This window comes from Danio rerio, chromosome 7 (assembly GCF_052040795.2).
Source record: "Danio rerio strain M-AB ecotype USA chromosome 7, GRCz13ab, whole genome shotgun sequence".
NCBI classification, from domain to species: domain Eukaryota; kingdom Metazoa; phylum Chordata; class Actinopteri; order Cypriniformes; family Danionidae; genus Danio; species Danio rerio.
This window is the reverse complement of record NC_141027.1, coordinates 36527501-36548492: the sequence shown is the minus strand read 5'-3', so window position 1 is coordinate 36548492 and position 20992 is coordinate 36527501. Positions and strand designations below refer to the sequence as shown.

Here is a 20992-nt window from a genome sequence, read left to right as displayed (position 1 = left end):
ATGTGACTGGAGTGTGGTGGGGGTGTTTTATTTATACATATATACGCCTTTTTTTTAGATGAGGGAATGGAAGTTTTGAGTGAGTTCCCCCACTTTTTTCCCTAGGACTTGGCCTTTTTGGGAGCACATATTTGTGTGAGAAATTATTCTCCACCTTGAACTTCAATAAGTCAAAGTACAGGTCTAGACTTGATGATCATCTTCAAGCCATACTGAGGGTCTCAACTGCTTCCGCTCTAAAGCCAAATGTGGTTCAGATTTGTGAGAAGAAGCGCTGTCAAGTCTCTGGCAGCAAGAAGTAGGCAAAAGATGCCATGTTCAGAAGAACTGTTCATAATCTTCACTCAATGTTCTATCAATGTTCAGGACACTTCATGTTCAGAAGAAATAATTAAAACTGTTAATAATGACATTTGAGGACTTTTTTTTTGTGAAATCCCTTATGCGGCCCAGCCTCACCCAGACTTTGCCTCCTGCGGCCCCCAGGTAAATTGAGTTTGAGACCCCTGTCTTAAACCATCGTTATATTGAAGTCAGATACTGACATTTATTCATTATGTATGGGAACCAAAATCCAACATCTGATAGACGTCATATTGGTAACCCCCACACTAGGATTGTCATGAAAGTAGAAATTCGGTTCTAATCGATACTGAAATTTTAAAAACGTCCTTTTGCAGCTAACATTTGAGCACTACTGTTCATGTCCTTAAACACCGCTGAGTTACCATTGTGTTCACATGCTCAACAGAAAGTGAGGCTGTGATTGGCCGTGAAGGTCATCGGTTCACCGAACTCACCGGTTTACTGAGTGTAACCACAGATACAGTGACATTGGAGCATTTTAAAGTGACGTCGATCAGCCGGTTTGTTTATAAACTGACATATGAGAGTCCGGTGATAAATCGTGGCTTTAAAGCGCTCCTGTGTCCTTGTCTCTGTAGTTATAATCAGTAAACAGTGGTGAGTTCAGTGAACCTAATGACCTTCATGGCCAATCACAGTCATTTCTGTTGAGCACGTCAACACAATGGCAAATCAGTGGTGTTTAAGAATGCTCATTAGCGCTTAAATGGACATTTTTTAAATTACAGTATCGTTTGGTACTGAATTCCAGTCCACTAGTCCACACAACATCAAGCTGTAACATCAATAGACATTGATATATTTGTTGTTTTTAGGGTTGCGTTGGAAAGTAACAAAATGCAGCATCTGTCCAACGTTGGACTGACATTGGGTTCTGACGTCAACCGAATTTTCATTTCCAAACAAAATGTAACGTCCCACAAAGTTGGGGTACAACAGCAATCTGACGTCAATTGAACACTCAGTCCAATCTGGAGTCAAAATAAGTCCAGAAAACACAACTCTTATAAATGCTGGCTCATATTAACCCTTGTTGGGTCAAAAATGAACTCAATCTTGAATTATTTTTATTTATTTTTTGTTTAAATTTAAACCTTAAATTTAAAACATTTGTTTAACCCGACTGTTGAGTTTGTCCATATTTGACCAAACATTGAGCATTTTTAGAGTGTACTCTTGAAACCTGTCAAAATGAATTAGGGCTTTGAGATGAGCCCTTGGGAATGGAACACAGCCTATTTCAGACAGCTGGATGGCATGAGTGACCAATCAAATGAACTATTCTGCAAAAAGAAACAGTGGCCTTAAAGGCAACATATCTTTTGTGAATATTGTTTTTTTTGTGTGTGTGTGTGTGTGTGTGTGTGTGTGTGTGTGTGTGTGTGTGTGTGTATGTGTGTGGTTTACCATGGTTTAGAGATAAATTAAGTCAGAGTGTGGTGAATTTAAGATAAACATTTATGTTTTCTTGATAGGAATAACTCAAAAGTAGAAATAAATTTAATAACTGATAAAAAAATTAAGCTTTAAATTTACAAAAGATGTGTAGCATGCTTGAGGAAAATAAGGTCTGCGTCACGAAACAGACATTTTAATGGCTTGGTTTTTGGTAACAGCTTTGTGGCATTATGTTATTGATATTTTTCTGGCAGTGAATGAAAGACACAGAAGAGAGGGGAGAGGGAGATCGGGCGGCGGAGGGGGTAGAAAAAGAGACCCAGGTCACACTTGAAAAAACACAGATGTTTTTATCAGAAATGAGTAAGTGCATGAAGTAAGAGCTTATCAGTCAAAAAGCTGTGACTGCCAGATGCAACTGTTTCAAGACAAACCATTCTTTTTTTTCATGAGCACATTAAAAATGAGGAGAGCAGGCCACTGTAGTGTCAAGCACTGGTCAGTATAGTACTCTAATCATCTAAGCGCCCTGAGACTTTTCATCACTCACACAGAAATAAACATTTTTATCACCTTTAATCATATCAGTATTTTGGTCATTTATACAAAGTCTACTATCAGGATTTTTGTGAAAGTGTTGTTGGAGATGACTGTAAGAAACATTTGGGTTTAGCTCAGAAAACAGTATAATAATATTTCTGTTAGTCCACTGCATTTAGATCATGGTTAAAAAATTTGGTCTGTGTTCATAAACTGTATAAAATGTGTAAAAAAATGTTTATGTGCAGCAAATATAACAGGTTTTAATGATTTATTTGAGGGTTTAGGTTTCATTTTCACAGTCAGTCATATCTTATGCAAAGTATAGTATTCAACCGCATGCAGTTTTGCAAGTAGGGAAACATTTTCATCTGCATATATATATATATATATATATATATATATATATATATATATATATATATATATATATATATATATATATATATGTATATATATATATATATATATATGTAAATGCAGTGGCACAGTAGGTAGTGCTGTCGCCTCACAGCAAGAAAGTCGCTGGGTTGCTGGTTTGATCCTCGGCTCAGTTGGCTTTTCTGTGTGGAGTTTGCATGTTCTCCCTGCGTTCGCGTGGGTTTCCTCCGGGTGCTCCGGTTTCACCCACAGTCCAAAGACATGCGGCACAGGTGCATTGGGTAGGCTAAATTGTTCGTAGTGTTTGAGTGTGTGTGTGAATGTGTGTGTGGATGATACCCAAAGATGAGTTGCAGCTTGAAGGGCATTCGCTGCATTAAAAATGTGTTAAATAAGTTAGTGGTTCATTCCGCTGTGGCAACTCCGGATTAATAAAGGGACTAAGCCGACAAGAAAATGAATGAATATATATACATATACATAAATATATAAATATATATATATATATATATATATATATATATATATATATATATATATATATAGTTGAAGTCAGAATTATTAGCCCCTCTGAATTATCAGCCCCCCTCTTTATTTTTTTTTAACGGAGAGAAGATTTTTTTCAACACATTTCTAAACATAATAGTTTAATAGTTTTAATAACTCATCTCTAATAACTGATTTATTTTATCTTTGTCATGATGACAGTAAATAATATTTGACTAGATATTTTTCAAGACACTTCTATACAGTTTAAAGTGACATTTAAAGGCTTAACTATGTTAATTAGGTTAACTAGGCAGGTTAGGGTAATTAGGCAAGTTATTTTATAATGATGGTTTGTTCTGTTTTGCAAAAATAACTATAACTAATAATTTTGCCCCAAAAATCTTTTTTAGAAATTATTGCATAGGGCCCTGGCGCCCAGCGACAGGTTGTACTTTTTCTGTTTCTGTTTCTTTTCATCCTCCTCATTTTACTTCTCCTTCTAATCATCCTTCTGCTCATCTTGTTGCTTTTCTTTCTCAGTTTAATACAACACCAGACACATGAGTTTATTTTTAAACAGATATTAAAACAGATAAACAAACCAGAGACAAAAGAATTGTAATGCATTTTTTATTGTTTTTCTCCTTCCTTTCATCATCCTCTCATCCTCCTCCTCTTACTTTTCCTCCTCATCATATTTTTGCTCATCCTACTGCTGATTTTCTTCTTTCTGTTTCTCTTCTTCATCTCCTCCTCCTTTATCTCCACTTTCAAACCCATCATCTCAATGTCCTCCTCCTCATTCTCCTCACTTTCCTTTTCCTCTTTCATCCTGCTCCTTTCCTTCTCCTCTTTCCTCCTCCTTCGCTCCTTCTTCTCCTCTTTCATTCTTCTACCTCTACTTTTCCCTTTTTCCTTCTTCTCCTCCTCCTTCTCAATCTTGTCAACCACCTTCTCTATCATCGTCTCGTTTATTTTCTCCTCTTTTATCTTTCTCCCTTTCCTTCCATCTTCCTCTTCAATATTTTCCTCCTCCTCCACCACTGTCTCTTCCATCTTCTTCTCCTCTTTATTCCTTCTCCTCCTCTTTCTCTTTTTCTTGTCTTTCATCTCCACCTCCATAATCCTGTCCTCCTTCTCCTTCTCATGTTCTCCGCAGGATGAATCAATGTTTGTCAGTATGATTTCAGTTTTACTGCCATGCATCTCGTCCTCCACACAGGGTTCTTCATGAATGATTGCAGAATACACTTCCAGACATTTTTTAACCTTGGAGCAGCACAGAAGGTCATCTGTTAGAAGAGAAATGAAGTGGTTACACATTTTACACAGTCACCGTTACACTGGTTGAAGAAGACATTTTATTAATACCATTATAGAGTGATATGTTGATGTAAATATGTTTATTTACCATCAATGCCTTTGTCTGGTGAGTTTGGGAGCTCTTTCTGCTCCTCCTCTTCATCCTCCATCTTCTCTTTATTTGGGGTGAGGCAGGAGATTTTCATGTGTTTCCTGCAGGCTTTAAGGAATGACGCCAGCCAGCTTTTTTTCTTCCTCTTATCCATAACCTCATCTGTTAAAAGTAAAACAATTGTAGTTGACACACTTTTCCACAATCATTTGAAAGAAAATACATAAAAATCTAATTATTCAACAATTTTGGACTTACAAAAATTTCTGTGGTTGTAAGTAGTTGTAAACAATTTATATGGGCTGAATTTAAACAAACAAATTAAGTTGAACATTACTAAATGTTGTAATTTGTTTGTTTAGATTCAACACAAATAAATTGTGGTTGCAACATTTCTGCAGACATCATTTTTTTTCAGTGTACTACTTTATTAAGGGACTAGAGGCTAAATCCGTATCCGGAAAGCTGAAAATTAGTTGCAAGACTAATTTTCTAAATTGTTTTATAAAGATGCATATACCAGAATATGTAATAGTAATATAATAATATGTAATAGTAATATAATATTATGTAATAGTAATATAATAATATGTAATAGTTATAAAATAATATGTAATAGTAAATAAATAATGTTCTTGTGTGAGGCGGAGTGAGACACACCGGTACGAGAACCAGCACCATTTCAGCGACATGTGGATAACAAACAACTAATGAACACGCAAATACAATTATTACTTTTAAATATTATTCTTATATACAGTATATAGTTTCAAATTAATTAAGCTTTTTCTTCCTAAAAAAGGAAGAATATATATATATATATATATATATATATATATATATATATATATATATATATATATATATATGGTGCTAATTCCAAAATTAGAGTCTTTCTCAATAACCAGGATGTTTTTCTGAACACTTTGGGACTGGTTTTGTTGTATAATTTCATATGGTTGAATGGTTTAATTCATTTACTATTATTATTATTATTATTATTAACTGAGAATTTAAGCCTTGTGCAACATAAAGGGCACAAATTTAAGTATATCTGACATAGTTTTGACTCAAACTATAACAGGAGCAAAGAATGTAATTGGTCTGAAAGCAAATGTCTAATGAATAATGAATCTCAAACTAACTTTGTATTGACTTTTAACTAACTTTACCATGTTGTATGACCTTTATTCATCCAAACAAGCAAAGTAGTTTAAATTTTTTTCATGCCCAAATGTGTTCTTTGAGCTTAGTATGAATACAGCTGAATGACTGAAGACACATCAAATATTTTGAGTTATTTTTCTGGCCTTTAAACGTCTCATGACGTCTATGGTGAATGAAGGGCCTCTCAAGTTTAATCTAATTAGTTTGTGTCCACAAGATTAACGAAGGTCTCAAGGGATACATGAGGGTAAGTAATAATCAACAGATTTGTAATTTTTAGCTGAACTAATCCTCAAACAAGACAGAATGGGGTTTAAATATTCTCAAACAAGGGAACCTCCTCTACAATGTAGGCCTATACCACTCATCATTGCAGTTTTCAGGTGTTTGATTGAGCTGCACATTTTCCTGGTCAGCTCTGAGTAAACGGGGCAGTTTGAAGAACATCTTTTTCCTCGGCTTCTCCACCATTGTTTCCTCCATCCTTGATTTGTCCTCCACCAGTTGCACACTCATTGTTGAAGGTGTGTTACTGGGAAATTTATGGTCAACAATCATAGTGATGGCAATCTCGGTCTTACACCGTAGATTGCCAAAAAACTTTGGGGTATGTAGCCACTCGGACATCCACAAACCACTTATAACTTCACTAACTTGAAAAGCGGTGAGGAGCTGAAGATCATCACTAGGAAAGCTGTGAATTAATGTTAGTTACAACCAAAAACAGCTTTACATTCAGATTAGAACGCATTCTAAATTGTGATTCTAAACGATCTACTGTAACCATGGTAACACGACACTTCTCTGAAATGTTTTCTTTTAAAGAGAAATGCTGAGGATGAATTAAAAGTACATTAAAACAAATCTCAGCTGGATACATTCCTTTAAAAGCAAACAAAGCTGTTTTTGTCAAGGCCAGTAAACAGAAAAAACCCAAATGCATGTGAAGACAATGATTTATTGTGGAAGGCAAAAATATTAACAGATCAGTTCATTAGCCAGAATGCAAAATTGAAAAAAAAAATCTTCTAAAGGCAATGTCTCAGTCTCAAGGGAAAAATGCACAAAAACCTCAGTTCGACAAATGGGGAAAAAAAAATGCTCTTCAGCAAGCAGTCCTCTCAGCCTGATCAAGAAAGAACAAAAATATTATAGTCCAAAAAAAATGAACGACAAAAAATGACAAAAAAATACTTGCAGACTTTGATGGAGGGGAAGAGAATGACTGGAAATAACCAGGAACAAAAAATAGACTGGCCAGTAGAAACAGAGGCAGGTGTAATTGTCAGAACCACGCCAGTGTCCAGGACATCAAAAACTCAGGCAGCACAAGAGCAAAAACTTCGAGCAAGCCAGGGACTACACAGAAAGGCTGGGAAGGTAGGGAGAGAGTCCTGGAGTCAAACAGAAAAAGGTTAACTAAAAACATTAAGTTTACCTATAGTTGATGTTGCAGGGTCAGAAGCAAACAACAATCTGGCACTGAACAGCAGAAACCCAGAGAATAAATAGGGGAGCTAATGAGGAGAAAATAAGCAAAGACAGGTGAAGCAAATCAACAAAAATTATGAGAACGAGGAGGTGGAGGGAAACAATCAGAAGCACAAACAAAGGAACATGTGGCTAATACAAACAGAACAGATAGAACCAGCCGATCAGCCAGGAGTCCTGACAGTACCCCCCCCTCCAGGATCGCCACTGGGCGATCCCAAGGGAGGAGACTGTCGGCTGTGAAATTCCCTAATCAACGACTGGTCCAAAATATTGCGAGCCGGGACCCAACATCTCTCCTCCGCACCATACCCCTCCCAATCTACAAGGTACTGGAATCCACGTCCTCTACGCCTGCATTCTAACAATCTCCTAACTGTGAACGCTGGAGAGCCCTCAATGAGACGGGGGGGAGGGGGGAAATAGGAACAGAAGGATTAAGAGAGCTACGAAAAACAGGTTTAATTCGGGATACATGAAATACTGGATAGACACGACGAAGGGAAGTTGGGAGCCTGAGACGTACCGCCGCCGGACTGAGGACCTTGACAATAGGGTATGGCCCAATGAACCGCGGAGCCAGTTTACGGGCTGGCACCTTAAGTGGCAGGTCCTTTGTGGAAAGCCATACCCTCTGCCCACAAATGTACCTAGGAGCCGGAGTCCGACGACGGTTAGCGGAGGTTCTGACACGTCTTTCAGCCTGAAGGAGGGCTTCTCTAGCCCTTTGCCAGGTGCGACGGCACCTTTGGATAAGAGCCTGGACAGAGGGAACCGCAGCCTCAGGCTCCTGTGAAGAAAAAAGAGGTGGCTGATAACCCATGCAACACTGAAATGGGGAGAGACCAGTAGAAGAATTGGGTAAAGAATTATGGGCATATTCGGCCCAGGTAAGCTGCTGGCTCCAGGAGGAGGGGTTGTGAGAGACAAGACAACGAAGCATCTGCTCTAGGGCCTGGTTGGCCCGCTCGGACTGCCCGTTGGTCTGTGGATGGAAGCCTGACGACAGACTGGTGGAAGCACCAATCTGCCGGCAGAACTCCCTCCAGAAATTGGAGACGAACTGGGGTCCCCTGTCAGAGACCACATCCACCGGAAGGCCATGTATCCGGAAGACGTGGTCTACCACCACCAGTGCCGTCTCCTTAGCAGAGGGAAGCTTAGCTAGGGGAATAAAGTGGACCGCCTTAGAAAAGCGATCCACCACTGTAAGAACAACCGAATTACCATTAGAAAGGGGAAGGCCGGTTATAAAATCCAGAGATATGCGGGACCAAGGGCGGGTGGGGATGGGAAGGGGTTGAAGCAGACCAACAGGAGGTTTATTGGATGACTTATTTTGAGCACAGACCGAGCAGGCAGCAACAAACAGACTGACCTCTTTGGCCATGGAAGGCCACCAAAACCTTTGACGGATAGATGCCAATGTCCTCCTAACTCCTGGGTGGCAAGTGAGTTTAGATGAGTGGCACCACTGTAGGACAGAAGAACGAAGCAATTTGGGAACAAACAACAGATTCGCTGGGCATCCCTCAGGCACCTTAGCTCCCTGAAGAGCCTCTTTGACCTGTGATTCAATGTCCCAGACAACAGCCGCCACCACCCGCCCAGGGTGGATAATAGGCTTGGGTGTGAGGCTGTCCCCTGGGCCATCGAATTGCCGGGAAAGAGCATCTGGCTTTACATTTTTGGAACCAGGACGGTAAGACAAAATAAAATTAAAGCGCCCAAAAAATAATGCCCAGCGAGCCTGCCGTGAGTTTAATCTCTTGGCTGAACGAACATATTCAAGATTCTTATGATCTGTCCAGACCAAGAATGGCTCTGAAGTCCCCTCCAGCCAATGGCGCCACTCATCCAAAGCCAACTTAACCGCCAATAACTCCCTGTTACCTATATCATAGTTCCGTTCAGCTGGGGATAGACGATGGGAGAAGTAGGCACAAGGGTGTACCTTGCCATCTGCTAGGGACCTCTGTGAAAGGACCGCCCCAACCCCAACCTCCGAGGCATCCACCTCCACAATAAATTGCCTCTCAGGATCTGGGAAAGAAAGAACAGGAGCAGAAGAGAAGCATGTCTTAAGCCTTTCAAAAGCAACCTGAGCCTGAGAAGACCACTGAAAGGGAGTTTTTGTGGAGGTGAGTGCAGTCAAGGATGCAGCAATTTGACTATAGTTGCGGACAAAACGACGATAAAAATTTGAAAAGCCTAAGAAACGCTGCAGAGCCTTGCGAGAATCAGGAGTTGGCCAGTTGGAGACGGCCCTTACCTTGGCTGGATCTACACGGATACCCTCTGCAGAGACAATGAACCCCAGGAACGGAACCGACCTAGTATGGAACAAGCACTTCTCAGCCTTGATGTACAGCTGATTCTCCAGCAGCCGTTGCAACACCTGTCTGACGTGCTGAATGTGCTCCTGGAGAGAATGGGAAAAGATCAAAATATCGTCTAGATATACAAATACAAACTTGTTCACCATATCTCTCAGCACATCATTGACCAGGGTCTGGAAGACAGCCGGGGCATTGGTTAACCCAAAGGGCATTACCCGGTACTCAAAGTGCCCAGTGGGAGTGTTGAAGGCTGTCTTCCACTCGTCCCCCTCACGTATGCGGACCAGGTGGTAAGCGTTGCGGAGGTCTAACTTCGTGAAGAATCCTGCACCCTGCAACAACTCAAAGGCTGAAGACATTAAAGGTAGGGGGTACCTGTTTTTAATTGTAATATCATTCAGCCCTCGATAATCGATGCAGGGTCGCAGGGACCCATCCTTCTTCTCCACGAAGAAAAACCCCGCACCCGCTGGGGAGGAGGAGGATCGGATGAGGCCGGCTGCCAGAGAGTCGCTGATGTACTTGTCCATAGCTACACGCTCAGGACCAGAGAGGGAGTACAACCTGCCCCGAGGAGGAGAAGTTCCTGGGAGCAGATTGATGGCACAATCATAAGGTCGGTGCGGTGGGAGAGATATGGCCCGGGATTTGCTAAAGACCAGACGAAGATCATGGTAGATCACTGGAACACCCGACAGGTCAGCTGCCTCCACCTGAGAAACAGAAAGCACAGAGCCAGGAGACAAGGCAGCACCCAAACAATGTTTAAGACAAAAAGGACTCCAGGACAGGACAGAATTTTTGGCCCATTCAATATGAGGATTGTGTTTTATCAGCCAGGGGTGTCCTAACACAATGGAATTACAGGGGGACTCTAGCAGATAAAACACAATCTCCTCACGGTGGTTGCCAGAAATAATGAGACTTACTGGGACAGTAGTGAGAGAAATGAGGGCAAGATGTGCTCCATTTAGGGCTCGAGCAGTCAAGGGAGTCTGTAGAGGAGTTGTAGGAAGCCCCCATTTGGCAGCCAGAGCAGAGTCCATGAAATTCCCCTCTGCTCCAGAGTCGACCAAGACAGCACATGGGTGATAGGAGTTACCCCACTGAACAGTGGCAGGTAGGAGAGTGCGTGCTAAGGGGGGATCATTGACAGGAGTTACGCTCACCAATACCCCCCTGGCTACTGGCGAGCATTGCCTTTTACCGGACATGTTGAAGCAAAATGGCCAGATCCGCCACAGTAAAGGCATAGCCTATTGGTTATGCGGCGCTTCCTCTCCTCCGCTGAGAGTCGGGTACGGCCAATCTGCATGGGCTCAGACTCTTGGAAAGTATCAAGACTGGTGGGGGAAAGAGGATCTTGAGACCCTCCTTGTTTCCAAGCAAAACGAGCCATACGGTTGCGCTGACGTAGTGCCAAACGATTATCCACCCTGATGGCCAGGTCCACCAGACCATCAAATTCAGTAGGGAGCTCTTGAGCTGCTATCTCGTCTTGGATTTCATCTCTGAGTCCATGCAAAAATTGGTCCCATTGTGCTGCTGCATTCCATCCACATGAGGCTGCCAGAGTTCGAAACTGAATGGAATAATCAGAAACAGAGCGATCCCCCTGTCGAAGAGAAACCAAAAGTCTTGCTGCCTCACGCCCATGAACAGAGCGGTCAAAAACTTTGATCATCTCTTTTTCAAAATCATTAAAGTTAAAACAGTAAGGAAATTTGGCTTGCCATACTGTGGTTCCCCACTCACGAGCCCGGCCAGTCAGAAGGGTGATCACGTAGGCTACCTTGGCTTCTTCAGAAGAAAATGTGGCTGGTTGGAGGGAGAATACCACTGAGCACTGGGTCAGGAAGGCTCGACAGACAGAAGGGTCTCCATCATAGTGAGGTGGGGGGTTCGCTCTGGGCTCTGGGGAACGATGGACAGGAAGGAGAGTTGAGTGGGCTGACATCTGCTCAGTACGGAGCTGCAGAAGCTGAGCGGTTAGGTCTTCGATCTGGGAGCCCATCATTTCCAAGACCCGGTTAGATGAGGTGAGCTGACTTTCATGGCAACCTAATAGAGCTCCCTGCTGGGCCAGGGCTGCTCTCACAGTATCTTCATCTGCTGGGTCCATATTGGCCAGATTGTTCTGTCAAGGCCAGTAAACAGAAAAAACCCAAATGCAGGTGAAGACAATGATTTATTGTGGAAGGCAAAAATATTAACAGATCAGTTCATTAGCCAGAATGCAAAATTGAAAAAAAAAATCTTCTAAAGGCAATGTCTCAGTCTCAAGGGAAAAATGCACAAAAACCTCAGTTCGACAAATGGGGGAAAAAAAATGCTCTTCAGCAAGCAGTCCTCTCAGCCTGATCAAGAAAGAACAAAAATATTATAGTCCAAAAAAAATGAACGACAAAAAATGACAAAAAAATACTTGCAGACTTTGATGGAGGGGAAGAGAATGACTGGAAATAACCAGGAACAAAAAATAGACTGGCCAGTAGAAACAGAGGCAGGTGTAATTGTCAGAACCACGCCAGTGTCCAGGACATCAAAAACTCAGGCAGCACAAGAGCAAAAACTTCGAGCAAGCCAGGGACTACACAGAAAGGCTGGGAAGGTAGGGAGAGAGTCCTGGAGTCAAACAGAAAAAGGTTAACTAAAAACATTAAGTTTACCTATAGTTGATGTTGCAGGGTCAGAAGCAAACAACAATCTGGCACTGAACAGCAGAAACCCAGAGAATAAATAGGGGAGCTAATGAGGAGAAAATAAGCAAAGACAGGTGAAGCAAATCAACAAAAATTATGAGAACGAGGAGGTGGAGGGAAACAATCAGAAGCACAAACAAAGGAACATGTGGCTAATACAAACAGAACAGATAGAACCAGCCGATCAGCCAGGAGTCCTGACAGTACCCCCCCCTCCAGGATCGCCACTGGGCGATCCCAAGGGAGGAGACTGTCGGCTGTGAAATTCCCTAATCAACGACTGGTCCAAAATATTGCGAGCCGGGACCCAACATCTCTCCTCCGCACCATACCCCTCCCAATCTACAAGGTACTGGAATCCACGTCCTCTACGCCTGCATTCTAACAATCTCCTAACTGTGAACGCTGGAGAGCCCTCAATGAGACGGGGGGGAGGGGGGGAAATAGGAACAGAAGGATTAAGAGAGCTACGAAAAACAGGTTTAATTCGGGATACATGAAATACTGGATAGACACGACGAAGGGAAGTTGGGAGCCTGAGACGTACCGCCGCCGGACTGAGGACCTTGACAATAGGGTATGGCCCAATGAACCACGGAGCCAGTTTACGGGCTGGCACCTTAAGTGGCAGGTCCTTTGTGGAAAGCCATACCCTCTGCCCACAAATGTACCTAGGAGCCGGAGTCCGACGACGGTTAGCGGAGGTTCTGACACGTCTTTCAGCCTGAAGGAGGGCTTCTCTAGCCCTTTGCCAGGTGCGACGGCACCTTTGGATAAGAGCCTGGACAGAGGGAACCGCAGCCTCAGGCTCCTGTGAAGAAAAAAGAGGTGGCTGATAACCCATGCAACACTGAAATGGGGAGAGACCAGTAGAAGAATTGGGTAAAGAATTATGGGCATATTCGGCCCAGGTAAGCTGCTGGCTCCAGGAGGAGGGGTTGTGAGAGACAAGACAACGAAGCATCTGCTCTAGGGCCTGGTTGGCCCGCTCGGACTGCCCGTTGGTCTGTGGATGGAAGCCTGACGACAGACTGGTGGAAGCACCAATCTGCCGGCAGAACTCCCTCCAGAAATTGGAGACGAACTGGGGTCCCCTGTCAGAGACCACATCCACCGGAAGGCCATGTATCCGGAAGACGTGGTCTACCACCACCAGTGCCGTCTCCTTAGCAGAGGGAAGCTTAGCTAGGGGAATAAAGTGGACCGCCTTAGAAAAGCGATCCACCACTGTAAGAACAACCGAATTACCATTAGAAAGGGGAAGGCCGGTTATAAAATCCAGAGATATGTGGGACCAAGGGCGGGTGGGGATGGGAAGGGGTTGAAGCAGACCAACAGGAGGTTTATTGGATGACTTATTTTGAGCACAGACCGAGCAGGCAGCAACAAACAGACTGACCTCTTTGGCCATGGAAGGCCACCAAAACCTTTGACGGATAGATGCCAATGTCCTCCTAACTCCTGGGTGGCAAGTGAGTTTAGATGAGTGGCACCACTGTAGGACAGAAGAACGAAGCAATTTGGGAACAAACAACAGATTCGCTGGGCATCCCTCAGGCACCTTAGCTCCCTGAAGAGCCTCTTTGACCTGTGATTCAATGTCCCAGACAACAGCCGCCACCACCCGCCCAGGGTGGATAATAGGCTTGGGTGTGAGGCTGTCCCCTGGGCCATCGAATTGCCGGGAAAGAGCATCTGGCTTTACATTTTTGGAACCAGGACGGTAAGACAAAATAAAATTAAAGCGCCCAAAAAATAATGCCCAGCGAGCCTGCCGTGAGTTTAATCTCTTGGCTGAACGAACATATTCAAGATTCTTATGATCTGTCCAGACCAAGAATGGCTCTGAAGTCCCCTCCAGCCAATGGCGCCACTCATCCAAAGCCAACTTAACCGCCAATAACTCCCTGTTACCTATATCATAGTTCCGTTCAGCTGGGGATAGACGATGGGAGAAGTAGGCACAAGGGTGCACCTTGCCATCTGCTAGGGACCTCTGTGAAAGGACCGCCCCAACCCCAACCTCCGAGGCATCCACCTCCACAATAAATTGCCTCTCAGGATCTGGGAAAGAAAGAACAGGAGCAGAAGAGAAGCATGTCTTAAGCCTTTCAAAAGCAACCTGAGCCTGAGAAGACCACTGAAAGGGAGTTTTTGTGGAGGTGAGTGCAGTCAAGGATGCAGCAATTTGACTATAGTTGCGGACAAAACGACGATAAAAATTTGAAAAGCCTAAGAAACGCTGCAGAGCCTTGCGAGAATCAGGAGTTGGCCAGTTGGAGACGGCCCTTACCTTGGCTGGATCTACACGGATACCCTCTGCAGAGACAATGAACCCCAGGAACGGAACCGACCTAGTATGGAACAAGCACTTCTCAGCCTTGATGTACAGCTGATTCTCCAGCAGCCGTTGCAACACCTGTCTGACGTGCTGAATGTGCTCCTGGAGAGAATGGGAAAAGATCAAAATATCGTCTAGATATACAAATACAAACTTGTTCACCATATCTCTCAGCACATCATTGACCAGGGTCTGGAAGACAGCCGGGGCATTGGTTAACCCAAAGGGCATTACCCGGTACTCAAAGTGCCCAGTGGGAGTGTTGAAGGCTGTCTTCCACTCGTCCCCCTCACGTATGCGGACCAGGTGGTAAGCGTTGCGGAGGTCTAACTTCGTGAAGAATCCTGCACCCTGCAACAACTCAAAGGCTGAAGACATTAAAGGTAGGGGGTACCTGTTTTTAATTGTAATATCATTCAGCCCTCGATAATCGATGCAGGGTCGCAGGGACCCATCCTTCTTCTCCACGAAGAAAAACCCCGCACCCGCTGGGGAGGAGGAGGATCGGATGAGGCCGGCTGCCAGAGAGTCGCTGATGTACTTGTCCATAGCTACACGCTCAGGACCAGAGAGGGAGTACAACCTGCCCCGAGGAGGAGAAGTTCCTGGGAGCAGATTGATGGCACAATCATAAGGTCGGTGCGGTGGGAGAGATATGGCCCGGGATTTGCTAAAGACCAGACGAAGATCATGGTAGATCACTGGAACACCCGACAGGTCAGCTGCCTCCACCTGAGAAACAGAAAGCACAGAGCCAGGAGACAAGGCAGCACCCAAACAATGTTTAAGACAAAAAGGACTCCAGGACAGGACAGAATTTTTGGCCCATTCAATATGAGGATTGTGTTTTATCAGCCAGGGGTGTCCTAACACAATGGAATTACAGGGGGACTCTAGCAGATAAAACACAATCTCCTCACGGTGGTTGCCAGAAATAATGAGACTTACTGGGACAGTAGTGAGAGAAATGAGGGCAAGATGTGCTCCATTTAGGGCTCGAGCAGTCAAGGGAGTCTGTAGAGGAGTTGTAGGAAGCCCCCATTTGGCAGCCAGAGCAGAGTCCATGAAATTCCCCTCTGCTCCAGAGTCGACCAAGACAGCACATGGGTGATAGGAGTTACCCCACTGAACAGTGGCAGGTAGGAGAGTGCGTGCTAAGGGGGGATCATTGACAGGAGTTACGCTCACCAATACCCCCCTGGCTACTGGCGAGCATTGCCTTTTACCGGACATGTTGAAGCAAAATGGCCAGATCCGCCACAGTAAAGGCATAGCCTATTGGTTATGCGGCGCTTCCTCTCCTCCGCTGAGAGTCGGGTACGGCCAATCTGCATGGGCTCAGACTCTTGGAAAGTATCAAGACTGGTGGGGGAAAGAGGATCTTGAGACCCTCCTTGTTTCCAAGCAAAACGAGCCATACGGTTGCGCTGACGTAGTGCCAAACGATTATCCACCCTGATGGCCAGGTCCACCAGACCATCAAATTCAGTAGGGAGCTCTTGAGCTGCTATCTCGTCTTGGATTTCATCTCTGAGTCCATGCAAAAATTGGTCCCATTGTGCTGCTGCATTCCATCCACATGAGGCTGCCAGAGTTCGAAACTGAATGGAATAATCAGAAACAGAGCGATCCCCCTGTCGAAGAGAAACCAAAAGTCTTGCTGCCTCACGCCCATGAACAGAGCGGTCAAAAACTTTGATCATCTCTTTTTCAAAATCATTAAAGTTAAAACAGTAAGGAAATTTGGCTTGCCATACTGTGGTTCCCCACTCACGAGCCCGGCCAGTCAGAAGGGTGATCACGTAGGCTACCTTGGCTTCTTCAGAAGAAAATGTGGCTGGTTGGAGGGAGAATACCACTGAGCACTGGGTCAGGAAGGCTCGACAGACAGAAGGGTCTCCATCATAGTGAGGTGGGGGGTTCGCTCTGGGCTCTGGGGAACGATGGACAGGAAGGAGAGTTGAGTGGGCTGACATCTGCTCAGTACGGAGCTGCAGAAGCTGAGCGGTTAGGTCTTCGATCTGGGAGCCCATCATTTCCAAGACCCGGTTAGATGAGGTGAGCTGACTTTCATGGCGACCTAATAGAGCTCCCTGCTGGGCCAGGGCTGCTCTCACAGTATCTTCATCTGCTGGGTCCATATTGGCCAGATTGTTCTGTCAAGGCCAGTAAACAGAAAAAACCCAAATGCAGGTGAAGACAATGATTTATTGTGGAAGGCAAAAATATTAACAGATCAGTTCATTAGCCAGAATGCAAAATTGAAAAAAAAAATCTTCTAAAGGCAATGTCTCAGTCTCAAGGGAAAAATGCACAAAAACCTCAGTTCGACAAATGGGGAAAAAAAAATGCTCTTCAGCAAGCAGTCCTCTCAGCCTGATCAAGAAAGAACAAAAATATTATAGTCCAAAAAAAAATGAACGACAAAAAATGACAAAAAAATACTTGCAGACTTTGATGGAGGGGAAGAGAATGACTGGAAATAACCAGGAACAAAAAATAGACTGGCCAGTAGAAACAGAGGCAGGTGTAATTGTCAGAACCACGCCAGTGTCCAGGACATCAAAAACTCAGGCAGCACAAGAGCAAAAACTTCGAGCAAGCCAGGGACTACACAGAAAGGCTGGGAAGGTAGGGAGAGAGTCCTGGAGTCAAACAGAAAAAGGTTAACTAAAAACATTAAGTTTACCTATAGTTGATGTTGCAGGGTCAGAAGCAAACAACAATCTGGCACTGAACAGCAGAAACCCAGAGAATAAATAGGGGAGCTAATGAGGAGAAAATAAGCAAAGACAGGTGAAGCAAATCAACAAAAATTATGAGAACGAGGAGGTGGAGGGAAACAATCAGAAGCACAAACAAAGGAACATGTGGCTAATACAAACAGAACAGATAGAACCAGCCGATCAGCCAGGAGTCCTGACAGTTTTATTTGTGAGTTTTAAGTAATAATGAGAAATGGATATATTTGACGGCAAAGGATTAAAAAAAGGTTTTGTGAAACTCAAACAACAAAAGTCACTTCACAAATACATTTTAAATAACAAATTACAAAAAATACTTAATTGCAATACTATTGTAGGCTACTACACTCTCAGAAATAAAGGTACGAGAGCTGGTACCTTTTTAAAGCTACATTTGTACCTAAAGGATCCCTAATACATCAAGGTAAATATTAAGTACAAAAGTTTATCGCTTAAAATGTTTAGGTACAAATAAAAGTTTTTGAGGTATCATTTTGGACCCTTTTAGTAAATGTGTATCTTTTGAAGAGGTACCACCCCAGTGACAGCTCTTGTACATTTATTTTTGAGAATATAGTAGCCTACAATAGCATTGCAATTATTAGTAAGGCTAATAATTTTGACCTTAAAATTGTGTCAAAAAATTAAAACTGCTTTTATTCTAGTCAAAATAAAATAAATAAGACTTTCACCAGAAGAAAAAAAATATTATCAGACATACTGTGAAAATTTTCTTGCTCTTTTAAACATCATTTAGGAAATCTTTAAAAAAAGAAGAAAAAAAATCAAAGGGGGCTAATAAATCTGACATTAACTGTATGTATTTATTATTATTAAAACTGCTTTTATTCCTGCTAAAATAAAACAAATCAGACTTTCTCCAGAAGAAACAAATGTTATCAGAAATATTATGAAAGACACCTTATTTATACTTCAACTGTATATACTTTTTATAATTTCATGTCTTTGAGTGCAAAAACAGACAAGGCCCTCAGCTGATGAAAGATAGAGAGCAAAATGCAAAGCAGCTTAAAGAATGTCCATACCTAAAATTAATTAAAAGGAAAAATATCTAAAAAAAATATCTCATATATGTCATCTCTCTCTCTCCCTCTTTCTCTCTCTATGTGGGAAAATGTGTAAAAGTTTTTGTATGAAAGAACACTATTAAATATGCTAATTAGTGATTTATTTGTGGCAAAGAGCTTGCAAGCTTATGATCCTTCATGATCCATCATTCTCTTTCCCGTGTGGACAAACTATATTATTTGAAGCAGAAATTACTCTTCTGAAGGGATTTATGCAATCTTGGAAATATCTTGAGCAGAACTTATTAATAGTTTATTGCGCACATAAAAAAAAAAAAAAAAAAAAATATATATATATATATATATATATATATATATATATATATATATATATATATATATATATATATATATATATAAAGAACTTATATGATTTATCACACATTTGAAACTGAAATAAATAAATAAATAAAAAAAGACAATTACTTGCTTAACTATATAAAAAGTTATAATTACAAAAAACAAAAATTCCATAACTTTAATTATATGTATAATTACATCCTAATAGGCTCCATAGTCTTAAGCATTTAGTTTTTTTATTAACAATGCTAGCTTGCACATCATTAAAACAACAATTATATTATTGGATTCATAATAGCCTTCACCAGCAATGCTAGTTTAAATTTGACTTGAATAAATACAAGAATCAACATTGTAGATATTCTAAACATAAATACTATTTACATTTAGGAATAAATACTGCCACACTTCATTTTTTTTCCAGTTGCTGCACTTTTCTCAGTAGGCTCTGCTTTAACTTTCCAGACGACCTAATTGTTCAGAGAATGAATCACTGAGCTGAGCGAATCCTGTATTGAATGATTAGCTATTAAGTTGTCAGTCAGCGCTGTTTTGCAGATCTACAGCTATTATACTGTAAGATCAGTTTAATATTAGCATCTGACAGAGAGGAAACATCTACACTATTATACATTGGTTTTGGCAACAGTATCATCCCTGTGTAACCAAGCGTATACCATATCCTTGGGCTAACCTGATTCATCAAAATTTACAATGACATTTGTGTTGGACGAAACTGAATCATTGTTGGAGTCAAAACCAGCATTCGGTTGAACTGAACGTTCCTAATGTACTGAAATGTAATTTACTTTTCTTTGTATAAAGCTGCTTTAGAGTGGCACAGTGGGTAGCGCTGTCACCTCACAGCAAAAAGGTTGCTGGTTCAAGCCCTGGCTGGGTCAGTTGGCATTTCTCTGTGGAGTTTGCATGTTCTCCCTGTGTTGGCATGGGTTTCCTCTGGGTACTCCGGTTTTCCCCACAGCCGAAAGACATGCGGTACAGGTAAATTGAATAAACTAACATGTGAATGCAAGTGCAGTTTATCACAGGAAAGCTGTGCAGGTAATTGTCACAAACAGTAACGAATAGTAGCATCAAAGTAATCCAAAAAGCAAGGTCAAAAACAGGCAATTGGGCAGGCTAGGTGGCAAATAATTAAACACCGTAAACAAGTGAAAGGTCAAATATACCAGAAGACTTGACAAGGAAAAAACCCTTAGTAATGTTAACAGAAAGACAGAAACAAGACTCAGCAAAGAGTGTGTGAAACTGGGGTGTATAAATAAAGTCAATGTAATCATTGAGAATGCTCATCACCTGTGTGTGTGTATGTGCATTTGTGTGTGGGTGTGTAATCAAAAGGAATAAGGAACTGCATGTAAGCATGTTATTTGTAGTCCAGTTCAGTGACAGATCTGCAGTTCTCTAGTGAACTGCAAGCATTAAATAAAAATGACTTGACTACTTTTGGTTTTTATTGGGACTTATTGAAGAATTACAATTGTAATTCACATAGAGTGTCATACACAGTATGATATGGAGTGAATGCTTAACCTTTTATAAACATATGAGGAATATGTTGTGATATATTAGTTAGATATATTAGGGACAGTTCATGCACAAATAAAAACGTACTCGCTATTTACTCAAGCTATGAAGTGGATTATGCATTTCTTTCTTCTGCTGAACACACACACACACAAAAAGATATTTCGAAGAAATCTGCAAACCTATAAGCATTAAATTACATAGTAGAAAAAACAAATACTATTGAAGTCAGTGGTTACAGGTTTGCAGCTTTCTGTTAAATAACTACCTTTGTGTTCAAAAAAGAAAGTCAAACAGGTTTGTGATAAGTAAATGGTGAGTAAATGATGACAGAACTTTCATTTTGGATTAACTATACCTTTAACTGAGCCATCAAAATTTTCTTTAGGTCTACACAATGCATCTCTTCAATGGGCTCTATGCACAGATAGTGGTTTTCAGCCAATAATAGAGATTCGGTGAAAGCTTAATATGACTATTTTCATCTTCAAAAGGTTGCTTTTACAGCATTGATGTTGTAATGTGATTACAATACAATCAGTTAAACAGATTTAAGCAATTACTTAGTTGTTCAAGCATAAAATGAGATGAAATACCGTTGTAACCACGAGCACCATCAGTAGCAACAGGCTAACGCAGAAACTGAATTGAAAATACTGGGGTAAAATAAACTTTCATATTTAG

At 42.0% G+C, this 20992-nt stretch overlaps 1 protein-coding gene across 3 annotated transcripts in view; it reads right to left on the bottom strand.

Annotated features, from left to right (window-relative positions):
* Nucleotides 1-3788: 3788 nt before the first annotated feature.
* The window catches only part of LOC137496099 (uncharacterized), a 52086-nt gene continuing 34882 nt past the window's right edge, over nt 3789-20992 (bottom strand). For 2 of the 3 annotated variants that reach the window (XM_087261518.1, XM_087261520.1), the window contains 3 exons: nt 6120-6287; nt 4586-4750; nt 3797-4466 (listed from right to left, as the gene is read on the bottom strand). In XM_087261518.1, the coding sequence (XP_087117644.1) occupies nt 3829-4466; nt 4586-4750; nt 6120-6159 (843 nt within the window). In that variant the 5' untranslated portion in view covers nt 6160-6287 and the 3' untranslated portion in view covers nt 3797-3828. Of the gene's footprint in view, nt 4467-4585; nt 4751-6119; nt 6607-20992 lie in introns of those variants that run through there. The other variant, XM_087261519.1, reaches the window with a different exon arrangement.